General features: G+C 49.9%; 8 protein-coding genes across 8 annotated transcripts; 5 read left to right on the top strand and 3 right to left on the bottom strand.

The window, feature by feature from the left end:
* Window positions 1–219: 219 nt before the first annotated feature.
* N7525_006100 (HSP70/90 family co-chaperone CNS1) lies at window positions 220–1619 on the bottom strand (the record flags this gene model as incomplete). Its single annotated transcript, XM_002564082.1, has 3 exons — window positions 220–935; window positions 991–1263; window positions 1325–1619. 3 exons carry the CDS (start codon window positions 1617–1619, stop codon window positions 220–222), a joined length of 1284 nt encoding a protein of 427 aa, XP_002564128.1.
* Window positions 1620–2383: 764 nt separating this feature from the next.
* N7525_006099 (3-isopropylmalate dehydrogenase) lies at window positions 2384–3594 on the top strand (the record flags this gene model as incomplete). Its single annotated transcript, XM_002564083.1, has 3 exons — window positions 2384–2855; window positions 2917–3340; window positions 3390–3594. The coding sequence occupies 3 exons, from the start codon at window positions 2384–2386 to the stop codon at window positions 3592–3594; spliced, it is 1101 nt and encodes a 366-aa protein (XP_002564129.1).
* Window positions 3595–3938: 344 nt separating this feature from the next.
* On the top strand, window positions 3939–4526 carry N7525_006098 (uncharacterized protein; the record flags this gene model as incomplete). The annotated part of the gene is made up of 1 exon (XM_002564084.2): window positions 3939–4526. One exon carries the CDS (start codon window positions 3939–3941, stop codon window positions 4524–4526), a length of 588 nt encoding a protein of 195 aa, XP_002564130.2.
* Window positions 4527–5427: 901 nt separating this feature from the next.
* Window positions 5428–6448, top strand: N7525_006097 (peroxidase; the record flags this gene model as incomplete). Its single annotated transcript, XM_002564085.1, has 2 exons — window positions 5428–5534; window positions 5641–6448. The coding sequence occupies 2 exons, from the start codon at window positions 5428–5430 to the stop codon at window positions 6446–6448; spliced, it is 915 nt and encodes a 304-aa protein (XP_002564131.1).
* A 674-nt stretch (window positions 6449–7122) lies between these two features.
* N7525_006096 (uncharacterized protein) lies at window positions 7123–10545 on the bottom strand (the record flags this gene model as incomplete). The annotated part of the gene is made up of 1 exon (XM_002564086.1): window positions 7123–10545. The coding sequence occupies one exon, from the start codon at window positions 10543–10545 to the stop codon at window positions 7123–7125; it is 3423 nt and encodes a 1140-aa protein (XP_002564132.1).
* A 970-nt stretch (window positions 10546–11515) lies between these two features.
* On the top strand, window positions 11516–12724 carry N7525_006095 (40S ribosomal uS13 domain-containing protein; the record flags this gene model as incomplete). Its single annotated transcript, XM_061213604.1, has 4 exons — window positions 11516–11544; window positions 11602–11795; window positions 11941–12106; window positions 12281–12724. The coding sequence occupies 4 exons, from the start codon at window positions 11516–11518 to the stop codon at window positions 12576–12578; spliced, it is 687 nt and encodes a 228-aa protein (XP_061070625.1). The 3' UTR covers window positions 12579–12724.
* A 625-nt stretch (window positions 12725–13349) lies between these two features.
* On the bottom strand, window positions 13350–15053 carry cp3 (carboxypeptidase C PRC1; the record flags this gene model as incomplete). Its single annotated transcript, XM_002564088.1, has 2 exons — window positions 13350–14515; window positions 14567–15053. 2 exons carry the CDS (start codon window positions 15051–15053, stop codon window positions 13350–13352), a joined length of 1653 nt encoding a protein of 550 aa, XP_002564134.1.
* Window positions 15054–15657: 604 nt separating this feature from the next.
* N7525_006093 (guanine nucleotide exchange factor SDO1) lies at window positions 15658–16733 on the top strand (the record flags this gene model as incomplete). The annotated part of the gene is made up of 2 exons (XM_002564089.1): window positions 15658–15724; window positions 15784–16733. The coding sequence occupies 2 exons, from the start codon at window positions 15658–15660 to the stop codon at window positions 16731–16733; spliced, it is 1017 nt and encodes a 338-aa protein (XP_002564135.1).
* Window positions 16734–17156: the final 423 nt, after the last annotated feature.

Raw genomic sequence — 17156 nt, 5'->3', positions numbered from 1 at the left:
AGGGGTATCAGAGTTTTTGTATCATGTTGTTCCGTGATAGGACTAGAATCGAGCGTCAAGAGTGGTCAGGTACCACTGTTGTAGCCAAACCCCAACAGGGTGACGGGTAGGAGGATAGCACTCCTCCCATGGGAGTGGTTTCTGTGGACACAAGTTCCATTGGAATCCACGAGATCGGTTGAAAGTTGAGCGGTGGGCCTCATATTGATGAGATACTGCTCAGCCAGTCTTCCGAGCCTTCATCTCCGCAATGTATTTGCCGGTCTTGGAAAGAGGCACAACGTGGATGGTGACAAGCTCATCCACAACCTCGACCTTACCACCAGAGAGAATTTGCAATAAAGGCAGCTTCTTGCCAGCCTTGATCAAACCACCAGAGACAGTCTCCATGAAGCATTCAACACCTTCAACAGTGTATTCCTTCTTGGTGTCCCAAGGAAGGGGGAAGATGTAACTCAGATGATCCTCGATAGCGTTCATCTCCGAGAACGCCTTGATAAAGTCCGACTGGGCGTCCATGGGGTAAAGGAAAACAGTCGGGAACTCGATTGTGCTCTCCGGTGAGAGAGGATCAGGCACAAGGCGAATCTTGGCATCTTCCATATCAGGAGGCTGAGTGGTTTTGCGGGTTCTGATCTGACGGGCACGTAGAGCTGTGCTGAGGACCATATTCTGCTTGCGCACCTTCTCTTCTTCCGCCTTCTTCCTCGCGGCAGCACGTTCCAAAAGGGCCTTCCGCTCGGCAATCTTTCTGGCGGATTCTTGAAGAGCCTTACTCTCTGGGTCGATTGCCAATCCTCGGGCTGCAGCGTCTTCAGCCTCGGCAACCTTGTCCAACTTGAAGAGTGCCAAGGAGGAGCGATAGAAGGCCTTTACGTTTTTAGGGTTGAACTTAAGGGCAACAGCACAGTCGAGAGTACAAGAACGGTAGTTTCCTGTAGAGGAAATAGGTCAGATAATGTCCGGTACAGCCGGGAAGGTAAGGCATACCTAGTTCCAAGTTGCACAATGCCCGGTTGATGTGCGATGCCTCATCCAATTTGCGCAACAGCGCGGCCTCTTCTTCGGGGTCTTCGGGCTTCTCCCACTTATCAACCTTGGCGTTAATGACAGCAATAGCCTTTGTGTAGAACTCTTTAGCGTCGATCCACTTGAGCTCCTGCACAGCTTCATTGCCTTGTCCCTTGAAGGTGTTTGCAACCTCGGCCCTAGTACCTTCGTTTTGCAGAGCCTGAAGAGCATCTAGTAGTACGTTTTCACCCTCTTGAAACAGATATGTGTCAGTTGAATCGAACAGGCATGTCCAAGGAATAATCCGACGTACTCTCGTCACCCGCATTTTCAATATCGGTCATAAACAGAGGAGTCTTATTCATCATTGCCATCAACTCCTCTGAAGTATGCGACTGAACGGCCGCAATAGCTGGCGGAAGCTCGGGTGCATTGGGGTCGGTTTTGCGCGCCTTCAGTGCCTCCTCGTTGATCGGGAAGGGAATTTCGTTTGTAGGAGCGAAGGCGTCAAACCCAGGCTGGGGTAAGCCCTGCGCGACCTCAGGGGGAGCCTTGTTGAGGTCGAGCGACTCATCAAAGTCATCCGGAAGTTCTTCAACGCGCGACATCTTGAGGGTTCTGTCACAGGAAAATGTCTTGTTCGGAGATTTGGAGATCGTCCAGACGCTTAGAAATGATGCCCGCAATGCAAACAGTGCAAACAAGAGGGGGTCAGCTCGGCCCTAAACCCTATTACCGGATTGGTCGAACTGAAAATGAGATTAAAATGTTTGGGAAGAGCAATCAAAAGAGAACGGACGATTACGACAAAAACTTGGGTTAAAACCATCTAGATATTCCCTGATGGACTGTATGTTTCCATGTCGGGTAAGCGCATATGGAGATATGGAGAGCCGGATGGTGCCTGAGGCCGCAACTTTTCATAACTATCATTTTGCTAGTTACCAGGTTATATTCCACTATCTATGGATATCTGCCTCACTATTGACATGGTTCTGTCAAAATTCTCCTATAACAAGGCATATACACACTGTTTTATGGAAAAACAACTACTCTACTAGCCAATGACAATACTATATACGTATCTAGTAGGCAGTGCCGGACACCTACTATGCAGGCCTGACCTTGTATACTAGATCCCCACAACTGACAGCTCCCAGAAAGCTAAAATGCATGCCTCCTTAGCCCTGTGACTGACCTCCGCACATCGGGTGCTATTTCATCGGCGAAAGCCCGACCAAAACTAAACCCCGCATCCATCGGGTTGAAGACCGAGCTCCGATATAGGCTGTATATAGTCCTGGGCACCAAGGTATGAGAATGATCTGATTTAGCCCAGATAATCCTTTGTAACAACGGAGACCACAACAACATGGCCAAAAACTTCAACATTCTCGTCCTACCCGGCGATGGCATCGGCCCCGAGGTCATGGCCGAAGCCGTGAAGGTCCTCAAAGTCTTTGAGACACCGGAACGCAAGTTCGAACTGCGCCAGGAGCTTATTGGAGGATGCAGCATTGACGCTTATGGCAAGTCCGTGACTGAAGAAGTCAAACAGGCGGCTTTGGACTCAGACGCAGTACTCTTCGCCGCAGTTGGGGGACCGAAATGGGACAATCAACGCCGTGGTCTTGATGGTCCTGAGGGAGGACTACTCCAACTACGAAAGGCTATGGATATCTATGCGAACCTACGCCCGTGCTCTTCTACCTCGCCGAGTGCTTCTATTGCCAAGGAGTTCAGCCCGTTCAAGCACGATGTTATTGAAGGTGTTGATTTTGTTGTCGTGCGGGAGAACTGCGGAGGGGCCTATTTTGGCCGCAAGGTTGAAGAGGAAACATATGGTGGGTTGGACTGAGATCCTATTGTAATTCAATAGCTATTCTAACCTTTCTTCTACTACAGCAATGGATGAATGGGGTTACTCCGAAGCCGAGATCCAGCGTGTTACCCGTTTATCCGCTGAAGTGGCACTGCGACACAATCCCCCTTGGCCTTTGATCTCACTAGACAAGGCGAATGTACTAGCTTCTTCTAGGCTATGGCGCCGGGTAGTGGACAAGACCATGGCAGCCGAGTACCCGCAAGTCAAATTGGTGCACCAGCTGGCAGACTCCGCGTCGTTGATTCTAGCAACGAACCCACGATCCCTGAATGGCGTTATCCTGGCTGACAATACCTTTGGCGACATGATCTCCGACCAAGCTGGGTCCATTGTGGGTACGCTAGGTGTGTTGCCGAGTGCCAGTCTCAACGGCCTGCCTGGTGATAAGACTCTGAAGACACGGCCCTACGGGCTGTACGAGCCTACACATGGATCTGCTCCGACGTAAGTGCTAGAAACATGATACGAAGGTCTTGTTCTAACTTTGTTATAGTATTGCGGGACAAAATATTGCCAACCCAGTTGCTATGATCCTCTGCGTCGCGCTTATGTTCCGATACTCTTTGGGCATGGAAGATGAGGCCCGACGTGTGGAGGATGCGGTGCGTAAAGTGCTGGACTCAGGGCTTCGGACGCCTGACCTCGGGGGTAAGGCTGGAACTAAAGAAGTGGGAGATGCGATTGTGTCTGCACTGTAGCGTATACAAGACACATAGCATATATGAATGATTGCTTGGTTCAAACAATATTTCAGCATACTTAGATATGCGTTAACCTGTCTGATCAATGAACTTCATTCTAACAAAGACGGGAGCTGATCAAAGGCAATGTTTGTTCACTGAATGGGGTTGAAAGAAAATCTGATTAGATGAGCTCATAACTTCCCAAAGATTATAATTACACTGGTATATTCTTAGGGACCTTTCATTCTTCTTTCCAATTCCTCTCCATGTCTAAAATTCTACATCCTCTCAAGCCCAAAGGTTCTACACCCCAGAGTCCCCTCCAGGACGGGTCTCCTACGAAAACCCGAGCACTCACCATGTCACTCCAGAAGCCTACCATCTCATCTAAACCAGTGATCGCACCGGGTCACCCAAACCAGCAACCAAATACACCAGGGTTCTGTGCTCTACGCCTCGAAAACCTAGAACACCAAACCTCCACCACAAAACGCGAGCTGATGGCATCCATCGCGGCAGACATCTGTGCTACATTCATAAGCATCGCAAAGTACTCCGAAGAAGGCATACTTCAAGCGCAGCACACCGACGTAATCGACAAGGTGATCCAGACGATCCGCGACACGGACGTGAAGCAGCGACACTTGCTCGACAGACAAGTGCGCCGACTTCGAAAAGAAAGAAAGTGGATCCGGAAGAAGTATTCGCGATTGGCTGGGCAGGCGGATGGGCTCAGTCGCGCATATCAGACGAAGATGCGAAAGCTGAGCATCTCGCTACACGAGGCGCGGGAGGAGGTGGCGCGTTTACAGAGGGAGCGGGATATGCTGTTAACTTGCTTGAAGAAGGATGTTATTGAGGAGGCTGCTTCGAATGATAATGCCGACGGGGAATTCGAGGTCGTTGCGGATGCGGAGGATGTCGATGGGGAATTTGAGATTGAATAGAGCGGAGACGACAACGTGGATGAGCGAGATCCCTGAAGGCTTTCGGACATCTCTCGGATATCTCCAAGGTGCTCCACAGATGTTGGTATTCTTTGAGCTTTCATGTGAAACCATTAATTTTCTTTGTTGGCCCTGGCTTTGATGGCAAAAGAAGATCTGTCCCATGTCCATTTTGAGGACTGGAGTTCAAACACTGACGGAGTGAACAGCTGCTCAAGCATGTTCACTCTGGGGTACAGCCTCCTTCATCAATCTCTCCCAGAGGGTTGGTCAATCCTTTAGCCACATGACAAGCAGCGCAGAATCGAGAAGCAAGTTCTGTCAAAAATGACACTCATTTCAACTGTATGCCCTTGCAAATACTATACATACCTAGGTATGTATTAATATACGTAAGCATCGGATTTGCCCATAAATGTTGTCCGAATCTTAAAGTCGGCTTCTGAGTTCCGAGGTCTGAATCGGCATTTGATGGCGACATTTGGAATGTGATTTCATATCCAGGGCTTCCAAGGTTGTCCCGATAGTTATAAGGCGATAATCTCTTAAAATAGGAGATATGCGCCATCGGAACCGAGAAATCCAGTCGGAAATTGCCAGAAATCACAGCAGAAATCACAGATCATAAGAAAGTTTGACGGTCAAGTCCAACCTCGGCATCTTCAATAGGCGCAGGCTGATTCGGCCCGCGGATCCACCGACTTCTCTTCCATGTGGAAAGTCCGGGGGTTCTCTTTTTCGGGTTCTCTTTTCTGTCCAGTTTTCTCTTTTCTTTTCTCTTTCTGATCTCGTTCTGATCTTCAATTCATCATCTTCGAACTCATCTCGAAGCCGATCTTGAGTTTGTTCAGATTCTCCCCGAAAAGCATACCCCGGACCGCGTTATCGGCCGAGACCGACAATGAGCACTCACGACTATGACGCCGTCCGCAAGGACATCGCCGCTATCCTGCAGAAGCCCGGTTATGACGATGGCAGCGCAGGACCCGTATTCGTGCGACTAGCATGGTAAGTAAATGTGATCCTCGAAGCCTTGTTCTCCGGTCGGGGACCCTCGGACCAACGGGGCGATAAGCCTTCCTCAACGCAATATCACTGACAATATCTCAAACAGGCACTCGTCTGGCACGTACGACGCCGAAACTGACACCGGTGGTTCCAACGGAGCCGGCATGCGGTACGAAGCAGAGGGTGGCGATCCCGCCAACGCGGGTCTGCAGCACGGACGGGCATTCCTGGAGCCGATTAAAGAGAAGCACCCCTGGATCACGTACTCGGATCTGTGGACTCTGGCCGGCGTAGTTGCGATCAAGGAGATGGGCGGACCCGATATCCCCTGGCAAGGCGGACGCACAGATCTGATAGGCGACACCAAGGTGCCGCCACGGGGACGACTGCCAGACGGAGCCCAGGGCGCCGACCACCTGCGGTTCATCTTCTATCGCATGGGTTTCAACGACCAGGAGATCGTCGCGCTGACGGGCGGACACAACCTGGGCCGGTGCCACGGCGACCGCAGTGGATTCGAGGGTCCGTGGGTGACGAACCCGACGCGGTTCTCGAACTCGTTCTTCAAATTGCTGCTTCAGCTTGACTGGAAGCCTCGCAAAATGGCGTCGGGTATGACGCAGTTTGTGTATGAGGATCCCGATGCCGAGGAGGACGAGGAGCCATTAATGATGCTGCCGACTGATATGTCGCTTTTGACGGACCCGGCATTTTCCCCGTGGGTTAAGCGATATGCCGAGGATAAGGAGTTGTTCTTCGATCACTTCTCCAAGGTGTTTGCCAAACTGATTGAACTTGGCATCCGGCGCGATGCTCAGGGTGCAGTGACCAACACTGACGGCACCCTGGGTGGGTATGTTTCGGCACCGAAGAAGAGCAACACTGCTACAGGCCCGCCCAGAGCGCGTCTGTAGAGTGTCATCTTTTTTGTTTGTTTTGTATTTGGCTTGTTTTTGGATAAATTCCCCACTGCGTTGGTAGATCTGGGACTGTAGACTGCAGGACTCGGACGTGTAAATAGATCATAGATCATAGAATGTGTTTAAGAGAACTGGATAGCTGTTAGTATGTAGTTTTGTAGTTGATAAGTTAAAGTAATGGGATTATAAAGAGGTAAGAGAGGGAAAAGGAAAGGGGGAAGCCTAAGTCTGGGAGTCTGGGGTAGGACTGCGGGGAAGGCTAGTGCTAGGTAGTATTCATAATACTACCTGTATACATATACATGTATACAGACTGTCTGTATGGACGGAGTACTCCGTCCATACATATGTGAGCTTGCTATGTATGTATTTAAGGAGTAATTATCGTTAACAAGTACGATTAACTAGTACTAACTAATACTACTAGTACTAAATACATATATGTATGTACTATATACAGACTCGTGCCTCGGGTATATCAAATAAGAGCCCCCTGATTGGCAGATGGCCGTGTTAACTTGTTACCTAGCTTGTATCAACGGTGTATACATATGTACCTAGGTACCTAGGTACCTGGCGATATTGAATTTAGAACAATAACACACATGCGTATAACTAACATATAACACATAACTAACATATAATATCTATATAAAATAATAATTGAATCACAAATCTGCTTCATCTCCACTATCACCAGGCTTCCACGTCGGATCGGTATTCTTCTTCCTCGAATTTCTCAATCCCGGCCTTCTTGATACCTTCCGCGTCTCCTCCTCTTTCTTCGGTTCTTCCTTTCGTTGTTGTTTATGACTCTCCTCTCTCGTCCATTCTTGGTCTTTCTCCGGCCCTTTCTCCAGTACTTCACTTTCTTGTTTTTCCTGTTCTCTCTCCTTTTCGAGCTCTTTCTGTTTTTCCCGCTCCTCTCTAGTCTTCTTGTCGAGCTCCTCTTGTTTCTTCTGCTCCTCTCTCCTTTTCCGCTCGTGCTCCTGTTTCTTCTGTCTCCTTTGGGTCTCTATTCTCTCTCGAACGACCTTCTCTTGGTCGGCTTTCTCCTCTTCCTCTCCGTCTTCTATATCACTAAATCTTCGCTTTGCCCTGAATAGACGCATATTCCCTGCACGAAGAGCCTTCTTCTCACTTGCAGTCAGGGCCTGCTTAGCAATAGCATAGTTTGCCATCGCAGACCTCTGGAGTCCAATACCGTGCGTACTGCGGAAGACCCGGTTTCGAAGCCCAGGGATAGTGCCATTTGCATCTCGCATGGGAATATCTGACCATCCAGTGCCCTTGCGATTCCCTAGGTAGGGCGTCAAAGGCAGTTCGGGGAAGTCCAGAGCTCCTTCCTCATCAGGTATACCTGAAGGCCACATATCGGGAGTTGGAGCCACCCAGCGTGGACTCTGCATCATCGAGTCGAACATAGGGTTCTGGGTGGAACCCTCAGTTACGTCTTGATCAATGGCCGGCTCTTCATCCATCATTGTTACGTCAAGGAGTGAGGAAAAGTCGAATTCCGGAGGTGTGGTGGTGGAGTAGATCGATTGATCAATGAGCGATGGGTCAAGGACCGCCGGATCAAATAGCGCCGGATCAAAAAGCGCCGGATCAAGAAGCGCCGGATCAAGAAGCGCCGGATCAAGAAGCGCCGGATCAAGAAGCGCCGGATCAAGAAGCGCCGGATCAAGAGGCGCTGGATCGAGAAGCGACGGGTCAAGAAGCGTCGGACCAGTAAGCGCCGGGTCAATGGTGGCGGCGGGTGTTAGAGTGGGCGTGGCAGTCTGTACAGCGGCTATTTTGGGGGATGGTTGCGCTGTTGCCCAGCCGGGATTGAAACTGCTGAAGCGTTCACCATTGTATGAAAGTATACGAGGCCATGACTCCTGCTGCAACGGAGGAGTTGATCGCTTCCAAGGGATGTGTGCTTCGAGGACATTCTTGTTCTCTTCCACGCAAGTGTTTATCTCGAACATCGCGTTGTTGGCCTTTAACAGGATGTCTGTGGAAGGATTCATGATTCGCTCATAGAAAAGAAGTGGGATAGCATGATGGTTCACCCATTCAGTGGGTACTCTTTCTTCATGTTGGAATCCTGGGACTCCACCGATAAGAATCCCGGAATTGACTTGGCTGTCATACACCATAAGATTTCCATCGTCTTTCTCGCCTCGTTGCGTATCAGTCCAAAAAAGGCGAGCATGAGATTCGTTGTTATAGATGCCACCAAGCCAACGATAGTGTGCGACCTGTTGCTTGTCTTCATAGTCTATGTAATTGAACCTGAGATTCTGCGTGTGGTTTCGGATTCGCGTCTTGACATCAGAGGTTACCACCAGACGCAGCGGGAGTTGACCGATCTTTCGTTCTCCAGTGACTCCCGCCGCGTCACCACACTTGTCACATTTGAAAGATTTTCGTGGGTAGAAACATCGCTCAATCAATACTTGCAGTTCTACTCCATTTTCATCGCCCGGTTGGTACCCGGGTAAAATGCAGGACCCTTGATGGGAGTTGTAAAACGGAATCTCGCGCTGACATTTGCAAGGTGTCACTCGCTCAACGTGGAAATAGCGAAATTGGGCGAAGCTTCTCGTGGCCACTGACCATACCGCCCAAGGAGGAATCGGTTGTCCCATTTTCAAGCCGGGTGACCCCTCCATAAACATACGGAGCCACTCGTCACGCACAAATATAGAAGTCTTATCATCGAAGGTCTCCCAGCTGGCCATCGTCACTTCGATGAATGCTTTTTCAATATCCTTGAACTCAGATGCTCGATTGTTTGCGCGATCTATCTTGGTACAACCAGCATCGAGTAGCATTCCTGCTACAATAACAGCATCCGTCGCACAAGACATTGCGTTCCAGACAGGGCCGCGGCCCCGGACCGGAAACAAAGTGCCATTTGGATCCCAATCAAACGTCAATGGCGACAACTTCACATTTGCCGTGGTGGGGAATGATCCAAGTTTCAGCTTGAGGATATCTTGGTATGACTGGGCGGACCCGTCGCGAATAGGTTTCTCAGTAGATGGAATGGAGGGGTCACGGTCCAAATCTGCATATACAATCTGCATCACAGCTCGTTCTATGGCATCCGTAAGCACTCGCGTGTCAACCGGGCCTGGGGCTTTCGGGTCAAGGGGGCCCAATTGGTGCTTTCCAATGGGGGCTACTGTATGGGAAGGTGCCAGACCAGGCGTCCAGGTGAAAGTTGTGATTTCATCAGCAGCAAAGACAGGCTCTTGAAACGGCGGAGTGGGGGAACGAGGGCGACCTCGGTAAGCAGGGGCACCGGGTGAAAGTTGTCTCGAGCGTTTCCTACGGGGTTCCCTGTTTTCATCTGGAGCCCGTTTCTGGCCGGGTTCAGGGTCCGGTATTCTCGTACCCGGCGGATCGGTCAATGAATAGGCTGGTGTAAATTGAACTCCTGGGTTCATGTGTTGCAACAGTTCCATACGAAGGATTTCCTCTTCTTGCCTAGCGAGTGTTGGCGCCGGGGGTGGAGGAGGAGGAGGTGGTGTGTACAAGCTATCAACTGAGTACATATATTGTTGGAGAAGGTGGTCGGGCATGTCTGGGGGCGCGTCCAGAGGGCGTATGTACGCATTCAAGATAGGCGTGGTCACATCAGGAAGGGAAGTGTACCACCTACTGAGTGGCCTTGGGCGCGGATCTAGGTCGTATCTCAAGAGTCGTGGCCCAGTATCTCGGTTGATATTGAGCATTTCAAGCCAAGTCTTCGGACGATGGCGTTCTTGCATGTAGTAGATGAGCTTGAACAGAAACATCTGCTGAACCTTGAGATTCTGCTTCTTCCTCGTCGTCTTGGCGGTCTTGGTCGTTTCCTCATATTTGATTCCCCAGAAGTAATGTTTCATCAACACTTGCACCTGCGGGAGCTTCAATGAACGACTATGGCCCAGTGCAATACTTTCGAACTTGACATCAAAATGTGACCAGTCGTTAGGTGGATTAGGAAGCCGGGTCAAATCGTAAATAGTTGAGGGTTGAGGTGGGTGTTCGAGTTCCTCCGGCCTCGACGGGAAATCGGAAAGGGGAGGAACCTCGAGTGGAGAGAAGGTACTCATCTCGGCAAACTGAGAGTGAAGGAATCAAGGCCTATGAAAATATGGCACACTGGGCTCAATCAGGAGCAATATCCTGTTATTGGGGTGTCCTATATTGGTTTGAGTATCTTGGAAACCATGAGGGCCGAAACGGTGCGACACGGTGCGAACCAAGCGCTTTAATGGACAACGACGGACATCCATTGTCCAGTGTGGCAGCTTGAATGCCATATCTACCAGCCGAAAGAAACAGAGTGTCATATTGTAGGTGGTAAGCATGGGTTGAAAGAATACACCGAGTGCCCCGAATCGAGAACCCATGGTAACATCTTGTTCCTTGATGAACAAAGCATTTGGATTCCTGGAAAGGTTTAAGGCCAGGGCAGAATGAGCGTGGAAAATTCTATATTTGTCACATTAGCTCACGGTCTCTTGGTCGAGGTCGAATCCAGAGGATATCAAAGAACCGAGTAAAAATAGAAAGGCACTTCTGATATCAACAACGGTGGGGCTCGGGGGTGCCTTTAAACTAAACAAAGAACATAAATTACTAAATCGAAGGCAGCATACATTGGGGTTTCTCGATTCGGTGTATGTAGAGTATGTTATGACCATGTTGCTATCTTGTTTGGCCGTGAATGAACCTCACCCCAAGTCTAGAAACGACCATCAAAGTGTGGAAGTGGTTAGTATCGAGGCAGGGATCCCTGAGCTATCTCCTAAAGTGAGTGAATCGGGGACTTTAGCATAATCCGGCCCGAAAGACATATGGGCGAAAGAATGTATGGGCCTGTGAGTGCCAATCGACTTCGAGACGCGATCCAATAATCATTCAATCGCGAATGAAAAAAGAAAGATAAAGCAAGACTCAAAGAGATGACAGTGCCACAGAGCAAACCGGTATATGTACCCCTGAAAGATTTACTCGAAGCACAAAGAGATATTATGACAGTGGCTGACATCTCCGAGGGACTGGGTTCGTCAAAGTTTCATGTCGAGGAAAACAAAGCAGGGCTTCACGTAAGATACAGGTAAATAACAGAGCAAATTACCAGAGTCTAACGGTGAAATTAACAGTCATGTGACCCCACATGATCTACATTATAGACTAGCCATTTTGGGTCTAGCCCCTGACAAGCGAGCCCTCGTCCAAATCAGGTTAGCGTCCCAATTACCCGATCCCACAAGCAAAGTCACTCAGTTGGACTTCCTCTCTCCATCCCTCTGTCGACAACCCATCGCGATCCTCGCCCATCGCCCATCATGTGTACGTGACGACCCCTTCTTTCAATCTGAGAGCATTATATGATATACAACCACGAATTTGCCCAAGAAAGAAGAAAAGCAGGAAGCGGTGGCACAGAAAACGGTTCTCGAAATTGAATGTTGGCTAACATGGGGATTTCTCGATAACAGCGCTCGTGACCGGCGAGAAGACGAACTTCCAGTTCATCTTGCGTCTGCTCAACACCAATGTTGACGGCAAGCAGAAGATCATGTACGCGCTGACCCAGATCAAGGGTGTCGGTCGCCGTTACTCCAACCTGGTCTGCAAGAAGGCCGATGTCGACCTCACCAAGCGGTACGTTCGCCACAACCCCCATCGAATATTCAAGCATTCCCATCCGTTTGTTATTGGAGGAAACCTTGGAAGAGAAAATTGGGGCAGTTTGGATTTGAATCGACACACGGAATATCGCACAACAATCGCACAAATATCACAAGACCAGCGAAGCTGACAAGACACTTTTTACAGTGCTGGTGAGCTCACCACCGAAGAGCTCGAGCGCATCGTGACCATTCTCCAGACCCCTACCCAGTACAAGATCCCCTCGTGGTTCCTCAACAGACAGCGCGACATCACCGATGGTAAGGACACCCAGGTTGTCTCCAACGGTCTCGACTCCAAGCTCCGTGAGGATCTCGAGCGCCTCAAGAAGATCCGCTCCCACCGTGGTCTGCGTCACTACTGGGGCCTCCGTGTCCGTGGTCAACACACCAAGACCACTGGTCGCCGCGGTCGCACCGTCGGTGTCAGCAAGAAGAAGGGCTAAATTATTCTGTTCGTTTTTTTGCCGGGGGTTCTTGGAGGGATTCCGTTATTTCCGGTGTGTTTCTATGGGCACTCGTGGGACCTTTTCCCCGCTGTCAAAAATTTGAAAATGAACCATATCAATGAAATGATCCGATCTCTTCGATACGTTTACTTTGCTCTTGGCCGTGGGCTTGATGGGGTCTTTTGTTCTGGATCAATGTGCCAACTTAATGATCCTGTCTCGATCCTTGGTCCTCGTAGGGTAGAATATCTTGGCAAGGCTCCGTGGTATGCTTTGGGGTATACCTTGCTGTGGGGTAGGATGTCCTAGATCGTCGGTGTGGACAAGGCTTAAGCCATCAATTATGGGGTACACCATCTTTTTCCTTCTAATGTTAGATACGCTGGACTATCAACGCCTATCTGCGCCGATTTGCCTATCAGTGCCTACCACTACACACCGGCACTCCATATCCTGAATGTCTACACTACGCCCGATATGTTTCCATCAAGCTCAACGACCTTTTAAGCTTCATGGCTGTTGCTTATTTGATGTCAAGTCTATCCAAGATTGATTGAATTCAAAGTTGCCTAGTCGTATATACTAAACAGAAGCCATATCACCAAAAACCAGCAGGAAACAGATGATGCCGAGTATGCGGCCTTTCTGAATGTCCCAGAGGATTAGGTGTCAAATTGTACGCAAAACAGCCAGTCACAAGATCAATAACACGCAGTGTAATGATAAATTCATGAACCCATTGTATCATAGAGCACCCCGGTCGACCGTTTAGAACCATTCACCACCGATCCAGCGGTTGAAGAACTCCAGGCCAGACTCAGGCTGGTCCATGGGAACCATGTGGCCACCGCCGTAGATACGCATAAAGGTGAAGTTGCCGTGGGACTTGATCTGACCGATCTTCTTGCCAACATGCTCGTTCTGTACAATCTTGAGGTCCTCAAGCTCAGCGGAAGCGAACTCCTTCTGGCCAGGCCACTCAAGAGCCTCGGACCAGGCCTTGTTGCCAAGCCAGTTGCAGATGAAGTCAGCATCACCAGCGTAGATCAGGACGGGGATCTGTTCGAGGAGGCCGGGCACGAGGCGGTGGTAAGGCTTGAACCAATCGCCATTGAACAGGAAGTTACGGTTGATGTCGAAGTTGCATGAGTCGTAGCCATCAACCTCAGCACCGACAGCCTCGCGCACGCTCTCCTGGCCAAGGTACTCGCTGACGTAGCCCATGCCCTTGTAGCACAGGTTGCTCTCGTCCTCACACTTGCCGCGAATATCGTAAACGTTCTGGCCGGTGCGCTGGTAGGGGCCAAGCATGGCGTTGTTGCAGTAAATCGAGGCCGGGACGCAAACCCAGGGGCTCTCGCTGTTGTAGCAGGCCTGGATCATGCTTTGGCAGCGGGACAGGGAGTTGTCCATGGACTGGCAGGTGCTCTCGTCTAGAACAGCGGGGTAACCACCCTCGCCACAGGCCATAGGGCGGTAGTAACCGTACTGAGTGAGACCGTCGGTGAGACCGTTACCAATGAGAACAGACTTGAGGTTGATGTTGCGCTTCTTGTGGGAGAGAATCTCCGAAGCCATGACAGGGATATAGTGGCCAGCGTATGACTCGCCAGCAATGTGGAAGTCCTGTGTAGCGTACTCAGGGAATTGTTTGAAGAACAATGTCAGGAGAGCATAGACGTCCTTGCCAGCAGCAACAGTGTCACTGACGGAGCCGCCGCTGTAGGAGTAGCCGACATTGATGGGCTGGTCCAGGAAGATCACAGAGGCATTGTTGTTCCACGAGAAATCATTGTAGACAGGCTTAATCTTAGAATCGATGGAGCTGGGTCCAAGTTCCATGAAAAGTCCGGTGAGGGACGAGCAGCCGGGACCGCCATTGAGCCAAAGGACCACGGGATCGTTCTTGGGGTCATTGCGAGACTCGAAGAACCCTTTCTGATGTTAGGTAAACTCTAGATAATAAACGGACGTTTCAAACTCACAATAAAACAGGTGCTTGTCGTTCTCATCATCGTCTAGGTAACCACTGTACTGCTTCACACCGGGATCGATGCCGAGAGCGCTGGGATCAACCTTCTTGGCGCGGAGGTTGTAGGCTTCCAGCCTGCCATCAACCTCACGCTCCTTCGTGCCCTCAGCACCAGAGACCCAAATGTCTTGGACTTCGGCGCCACTGACATGATAATCCCAGTGCGAGTCAGGGCGGCGGGTGTGCTTCTTGGGCAGGGAAAGCAAGGGAGCGCTCTCCATGGATTCCGGGAAGTAGTTAGAGACTTCTTCCCAGAGCTGACGAGCCTCTCCAGAAAGGGACTTGAACTGGTCCTGGAGGTGCTGCAGGGGCTTGAATGCATCCGCACCCTGCTGGATTACGTTCTCCGCATACTCCTTGTGAGCTCCGAGGACTTGCTGGAAGGGTGGGGCAGCGGCCGAAGCAGCTCCCGCCAAGAGAGTGGCAGACAGGACTCTCATTGCGAACTGTTTTTGAATTCAACAGCAACAATGATGCTAATGATGAGTTGGTGATGAGCCGCGGGTACCTTGGGATCTGGAGTCAGGCACCTCTTATCAGTAACCGTTTGTGGGAATGGCTCTCGAAAACAAGCCAAAGAAATATACTCTCTTACACTGTGAAAATACCACAAGATATTTGATAATTGTAATAAATCTGAGGATTCAAAGAGGCAAGACGGTGATGTCTTGTGCTTGTGAGATGAGGAGAAGCAGGTCCCTTGGCCGATGACGCCGGGGACGGTCGATAAGACGAGACGGCTGGACCAATCAAGTGACCCCAAGGTGGGTCGGCCCCATGATCGGATGATTCAGCATGAGTCACGGGATTCCACCTGGAAGGCTACGAGGGGCAGCTTGTGGACTAAGCCCTTTTGGGTAGATTTCCTTGACGCAAATCAACTTTTGATACTCCGTACTCAAGTCTACATATATCCTTCAATCTTGACAGTGTCGTCTATTTGGAAATAGTATTCAAAAATATATCTTGAATATCACTGCATTTTCTGGTGTCTGCTTTTTTTCTTACTGAAGCAACAGCCCTCAGCGGCTTCACACACCCAAAATGCCTATCAACCAACCCTCCAACCAGATCAAGTTCACCAACGTGTCGGTTGTCCGACTAAAGAAGGGTACGTTCCCGTCTTACATATGTGGCTTTAGCTTTTTCTAACCTTTTATCACAAACCAGGCAAGAAGCGCTTTGAACTCGCCTGTTACAAAAACAAACTGCTCGAATACCGATCCGGCGCTGAAAAAGATCTCGACAATGTCCTCCAAGTCCCAACCGTCTTCCTCTCCGTCTCCAAAGCACAAACTGCTCCGTCAGCAGAGCTAGCAAAAGCCTTCGGAACCGGTACCCCTCGGGAGGAAATCCTGCAAGAGATCCTCCGTAAAGGTGAAGTGCAAGTCGGCGAGCGTGAGCGCAAAGATATCCTCGAGCGAGTGGAGAAGGAAGTACTGGATATCGTGTCAGGCCGACTAGTCGACCCCTCTACCAAGCGCGTGTACACATCGGGAATGATCCACAAGGCGTTGGATCAACTATCCTCAGCCAGCGGACAACAACAGACACAAGCCAGCGGGGAGGCAAATGGAGATGGCGAAGAGAAACCCTCTCAGCCGAAGAAGCCGCTCTGGACGGGAGTTTCGGCAAACCGCTCGGCGAAGAGTCAAGCGTTGGATGCCATGAAGGCTCTCATCGCTTGGCAGCCGATTCCCGTTATGCGGGCTCGCATGCGTCTTCGTGTGACATGCCCAGTGTCCCTGCTCAAGCAATCTGTCAAGGCTGCTCCAGGTGCTGGGTCGAACAAGGAGAAGGAAGCCCCATCTGGAGGCTCAAAGAACAACAAGAAGGGGAATAAGGGATCGAAGAAGTCTGCTAAGAGGGACGATTCAGACATCGAGGGTGGTCAGTCCGATGTGGAAGCTACGCCCAAGGCTCCAAGCACCGTCAAAGACAAAATCATGGCCTTTATTGAGTCCGTTGAATCGCAAGAAGTTGTTGGTGGGGATGAATGGGAGGTTGTTGGTTTTGCTGAGCCCGGTGCATTCAAGGGATTGAATGAACTGGTGAGCAATGAGACCCGCGGAAGAGGCCGGGTTGAGGTTCTGGACATGTCGATCACACACGAGGATTGAATAATGATGTTTGATTTCTCTATGGGCTTTACTGTACATGATATACCGATACGACTGATGACGAAAAGTAAAAAAGAACCTTAAAACCTTGGAATACATTTGATTTCGACATGCAATCTCATTCTGTCTCATTAATCTCATTAAGGGCAACGAATACCCTACGAAATAGAGGTGAAGAAAGTCTATTCTCATGGAAAAAGCAAAGATGAACGACAGCCAAACAACAAAGACAAACTGCAGGGAAAACACACAATGGCATCATCAGCTCGTAAAGAAAAAGCCACTCAACATGGAAGAGCGTATTTGCAAGAAAACAAGAAAATAAGGATCTCAAGTATAATAGCGTTTGGGCGTATCATTGACTCGCAAGAAAGCAGCTAAAAATATGATACAGACTATGTAGGATATAGACAAATGAAAGCA

Source organism: Penicillium rubens (assembly GCF_028828025.1).
Source record: "Penicillium rubens strain IBT 27055 chromosome Unknown utg000002l_segment0_segment0, whole genome shotgun sequence".
NCBI lineage: Eukaryota > Fungi > Ascomycota > Eurotiomycetes > Eurotiales > Aspergillaceae > Penicillium > Penicillium rubens.
The sequence above is the reverse complement of the archived record's forward strand: the minus strand, read 5'-3'. Positions and strand labels throughout refer to the sequence as shown.